Genomic DNA, 5,437 nt, shown 5'->3' with positions numbered 1-5,437 from the left:
ACCATATGATGTCATGCTCAGCATACAAAGCTGGGGGAAGAAGGAAGGGGGGGACGTTCAGAGTGATGGCGTTTGTCTTCCCAAGTAACCGTTACGCGTGATGGAGCCCTGCTTTCCTGGAGATGGCTGAACACCTGCCTGCCGATGGGAAGTAGTGAATGAATTCCTTGTTTTCCTTTGCTTGTGCGCACGGCTTTTGCTTTACTTATTAAACTGTCTTTATCTCAACCCATGAGTTTTCTCACTTTTACTCTTCTGATTCTCTCCCCCATCCCACCGGCAGGGAGTGAGTGAGCAGCTGTGTGGTGCTTAGTTGCCAGCTGGGGTTAAACCACGACACCTGGTCATCCCTTTCCTCCTCCTGGCAGAAGGCAGGGGCCCTCTATTCCTGTTCCTGGTCAGAGTATTTGCTGTCTGACCCTTTCAGTGCCAGACCAGAAGTCCCTTCACCAGGATCAAGGGAGGTGATCTCAGTCCTTCTATGTCTGGGAGATCGCCGATTGCCTTCTTGTGTCTCTACAGCAACAGAGCTGACAGCCTTCTTGCGTGGCCCCTTCTTAACAGCTGTCTTCCTTCCGAGTTTGTGTACACGGGCTTCCAGCTTAAAGGTGGGTTCACCATCCCACTTCCTCATGTCCTCCCTCTGGTCACGCAGGAAGAACCAGAGTGCACCACACGGCATGCACCTGGGGCTCCCTTTCCCTCTGACTGGGGCAGGAGGGGACCGACTTCTTGGGGTGCCCCTGACAGCCAAGGCGCTGGCCTGTAGGGATGAGGAGAGACAGAGATTTTCTTCAAAGTTTTGGAGCCAAGAAGACACTCTCTCCACAGTTGCTGTATCCACATCCGGGCAAAACATCGTTGCCAAGCTGTTAGAATATGACACTGGGGCTCTTTGAATCACCCTCCTGCACGGCCATGTGTGCACAGGACATCTTGGTTTTCTTCCCCTCACACTGGAGGGGAGCCGTCTCGAGAGACTGCAAATTACTGCCTCTTTTCCAATGCCTCTCTCAAATCCCCGGTTTCTAGCAAGGAATCCCAGCTGTTGGGCTTTCTTACCTTCCAATTGCTGACTGTCGGCCCCGTTATCCTGGCATCAGAGCAGCCAGGCAGCAATCCACTCACCTGGCTGGTGGCTGTAATTTTTCTGCATGTCTCGAAGTTCTGATGAGGTCAGAGACTGGGTAGTTTCCGCTTCTTGTCTGAATTCTCACTCCTTCCTCCAATTTCTTTGCCAAAGGACCAGCTTCTTGGTCAAACCCTTTCTCTTCTTCCTCCTCCCTTACTAATTGATGATATGGACCCGTTGACCTCCTTGTCCACTCTTTCTTTTTCACTACTGGGGCAGTTGTTGTTGTTTGGGTCCCTATCTCTACTATCATATCCTCAGATGTAGTTTGCACTCTGGTCTCAGTCAAGGTATTCTCAGAGGTGGTTTGGGTCCCTGCCTTAACCACAGTGCTCTGAGAGTACTGAACTGTGGCTTGGTAGGCACAGGCCAAGCCCCAGTACAGTGCTAGAAGCTGCTGGTTTTCATTGGGGTAGGCAAGGCACCCTTCTATCAGGTGGCACGTCAGTTTGCCAGGGTTACTTGCCGGTTCAGGTGTAAAGTCCCAGGCTATGGGACGTGATAACCGCCCTAGGCACCTGCCCAAATCCTTCCACACACCCTGCCACCCAGGGACCGGCTGCCTCTGGGCACATTTCAGTATCGCCTCACCCAAAAGTTGTCTTCTCTTACACCGGGACAACACCAGATTCCACAAACCCCGTAACAGGCCAAGAGTGTTAATAAGTAGTATTAAACAGCTCACGTAAGGGTGAACAAGGACCTTGGGACCCTGCATAATAAAACCACCTACATCAGTCCCGGGTAGGAAGAGGGAGATGTATTCCCTCATCCTCTCCACAACATAGCTCTCCCAGCACAGCAAGGCCATCAATGCCAGGGCAAAGCACGCAGCCATTGTTTGTACTAACATGTTCCCAAGCTCAGCAAAATAAAGAGATAAAGCAGTGCAGACAACAAACTCTGTGACCCGCACAGAAGCTTGCTACTTAATAACTACTACAGCTATAGCATGCTTAATACAAAACTGCCATTGTCTCAGGCCCCATGTTGGGCTGGATGCCAGGTGCCCACGAAGCCACTCTATCACTCCCCTCCTCAGCAGGACAGGTGAGGAGAAAATAAGATGGAAAAGAACTCGTTGGTCAAGATAAAGGCAGTTTAATAAAGCAAAAGCAAGGCTGCGCGTGGAAGCAAAGGAAAACAAAAGGTTTATTCTCTACTTCCCATCAGCAGGTGATGTCTGCCCACTTCCCGGGAAGTAGGGCTTCAGCAACCATAGCAGTTGCTCCAGAAAACAAACGTTATAATAACAAATGCCCCCTGCCCCCCTTTTTATTGCTGAGCAGACGTGATATGGTATGGAATATCCCTTTCGTCGGTTTGGGTCAGCTGTCCTGGCTTTCTCCCCTCCCAAGATCTTGCCCACCCCCAGCCTACTGGGTGAGGGGGGAAACGCTGGAGACAGCATTGATGCTGTGGGAGCACTGCTCAGCAGTAGCCAAAACACTGGTGTGTTATCAACACCTTTCTAGCTACCAATACAAAGCACAGCACTATGAGGGCTGCTAGGGGGAAAATTAACTCCATCTCAGCCAGACCCGATACAACCGTTTATTTAAAAAATTGAAAGAAACTTTTAACAAAATCATGCCGAACAGTGAGGATCTGAAAAGCCAGGCAGCACTGGGGGCATCATAAAGAGAAATGCTCTGCAGGTCCTGACCAACCCAAGGGCTAGATGTGCAGACAAGCACCTCCAAGTGGATGATAAGACCTTGTTCCACTTCTCTCATCCAAACAGCGATACTGCTTTGTAAGCAGATGAGGTTGTAAATTAAAAACCTGAATCTCTTGTGCATCCCCACAAGGTGCCCAGGCACCTGGACGGCTCCGATGGTGATAAGCTTTTAAGAAGTTCCATTTGAGAGCAACCACGGCTGCAGCTGCAGCTGGGAGGAAGCCACCTGCTTAGCTGCAACATGAAGAGTATGTCATAGCACAAGGTGTGTGTGACATGCTGCATTTCTTCTTACCCAGAATCCTGCAGAGCTGTCCATTATTTTTTTTTCCCTTGTTGCCCTGTATCAGCACAGAACATCCTCTCTAGCCCAGAAGGAAGGGGGAATGAATACATATATATCCACAGTCTAAGGAGGGTCACCTTTTGCTGGAACTTGGATCTCACTCCCTACCCCAATCCAAAATGCGAGAACAGGGCTAGCTCTGGAAGGACAGAGCCCTCTATGAGCTAGGACCCATGAGGCAATTAATAGATCGCAGGCTGATGATTTGCCTTCTGCATCTGAATGATCTTGCCAAAGCCACCTCTTCCCACATCGTAGTCTGTCCGGTACTCATCTCGCACCTGGGGCACAGCAGTAACACAGATATTAGTACCCTGCATTGCCTGTCTCCTGCTAGAGTTCAGAATCATCATCCCCTCCTTGCTCAGTTGGTGGGGAACTGAAGTTCAGGTTAGAAGCACTTTGACTCGTTTGAAATCTCTTCAAATCATCTACCAAAAAGGCGGTAATGGTGCTAAAAATGACAAATGAGGATATATCTGATGGCTGGGGCCTTTTTAGATAAGAAGCAAAGAAGACCCCAAAATATTTTCATTCAGCTTTGCAGTCCAGCTTTCTGAATTGCCAGGCTTGGCCTCCAGAACATTTTCTCCCCTCCACCCTGGAAATCTGCAAAGGAACCTCACCTTCGCACTGGGGCAAACTTCTGTGTTATGAGATTGGTCTAGCAGCTACGCTAGATTCAAATTCTGCATCATTTTAAGAGTACTAGCTTGGATTAGGGAACATTCTGCTTGCATTGCAGGAAGTTTAGAGTCCTAGACAGAAATGGCCTTAAGTTCTATTTCTAGTTTTTAACACCAGGCATCAGTTACCAAAACAACCTGGGAGTGGCTAAAGTTCATTATCAGGTCTTTACAGTCTACACATTGTTCTGCATGAGACAAAACTAGCAAAGCAGTACACAGTCTTAGGGGGATCAAATTCAAGGTATGAGCTGGTATTGCCTTTACCTGTCCTCCAGTCTTTCCTCTTCCATACTGTCGTCCCTCCTTAAACCCTGCATCCCAGTCAGTTCGAATGATGCGGTCATCTAGTCGTGTGCCGTTGATAAATCGCATTGCGTGTTCAGCGTCTGCTCTTGTGTAGTATCTGAAGCATACTATAAGGAGAACTAAGAGTGCTATTTTGTTGGGTACAGGGAAAATAAAAAAGAGAACTATTGTATTTGAGAAGCAGAAAAACCCTGCCTTCCAGCCTTTTCTACTCTTCCTGCTCTTCTCTATGGGATCAAAAACTGCGCTCATATAAATCCAAGCTAAAAACAGCTCCCACTCAGAAAGGATTGTGAACTTTAATGTTAGTACCTGCACAGACAAGAAGTAGCTTTGGATCACTTATTTCACAAGCAGATGAAACAAACACATTAAAACCTTGCTAAGGGCAAGAAATCTGTAATATGCCTTTTTATACTACGTGAAACTTGACTGAATTTGAACAAGAGAGGCAGGCCTCAGAAGAGAGCTTTGCAAAGACAGTTCACAGTACAACTTGTTCAAGCACGTACTCTGTGCTTGGGAATACCGCCATGGCTTATTCTGCTACTTCATTCAGGTGTAAAGTTAAGGTGAGAAAGTGAACATGTGCTCTGGCCACGCAAGAGCTCACAGTGACGATTGTAACAGTTCTCATTTTGGCCCTAAAATCATTAAAGAAATTAACAAATTAAAGGCACTCTCTGCCACCTCCAGAAAGTACAGCAGCGGTAGCACTTTTCACCTACAGCACAGCTGTACAGTCTGTCTCTCAATTAAGGTGGTGGTGGGGAAGTAGCAACGTTGGAAGGGAAGCGCCTGGTAGAAAGCACTTGACCATCACTTCTTTTCAGGTTTTCCACAGCAGTACAGCTAAGCTTGCTGTGCAGAGAGAAACTAAAGATGGCAACCGCACACGGGCTGACAGTAGCAGGGAACCAGAGAGGATACTCGACAAAGCAGAAGCCACAAGGGGTTTTCTTGATCTTGTCCAGCCCCATGACAATCCTCTTGACATCTCCGCACTTGGAGAAGAGCTCCTGGATCTGCTCCTCGGTGGTGTAGAAGGACAGGTTGCCAACATACAGCGTAGAGGAAATTTTCAGGGATTTCTCCTGCAGCTGCCTGCTACCCTGAGGGCAGAGGGGAGCACGCAGCGGGATGAGCACGCCTGCCGCCCTGCTCCCGGCGCCAGGACCCGGCGGGCACCTTCCGCCGCCCCGGAGACGCGGTGCCCTCCCGTTCGCCCTCCTCGCGCGGCCTTGCCCCAGCAACAGCCCTCCCCCTCAGGCGCTGCTCCCCCC

At 49.1% G+C, this 5,437-nt stretch overlaps 1 protein-coding gene across 1 annotated transcript in view; it reads right to left on the bottom strand.

Moving 5' to 3' along the window:
• Positions 1-2,668: 2,668 nt before the first annotated feature.
• NCBP2 (nuclear cap binding protein subunit 2) overlaps positions 2,669-5,437 on the bottom strand; it is a 3,417-nt gene continuing 648 nt past the window's right edge. Inside the window, exons 2-4 of the mRNA XM_009287652.2 lie at positions 5,085-5,266; positions 4,113-4,251; positions 2,669-3,440 (exon numbers count right to left, since the gene is read on the bottom strand). Coding sequence (XP_009285927.2) covers positions 3,342-3,440; positions 4,113-4,251; positions 5,085-5,266 — 420 coding nt within the window. The 3' untranslated portion in view covers positions 2,669-3,341. The remainder of the gene's footprint in view (positions 3,441-4,112; positions 4,252-5,084; positions 5,267-5,437) is intronic.

The sequence above is a fragment of the Aptenodytes forsteri genome, unplaced genomic scaffold, assembly GCF_000699145.1.
Source record: "Aptenodytes forsteri isolate BGI_AS27 unplaced genomic scaffold, ASM69914v1 Scaffold265, whole genome shotgun sequence".
NCBI classification, from domain to species: Eukaryota; Metazoa; Chordata; class Aves; order Sphenisciformes; family Spheniscidae; genus Aptenodytes; species Aptenodytes forsteri.
Note: the sequence above shows the minus strand (reverse complement) of the source record. Positions and strands in the feature narration are given on the sequence as shown.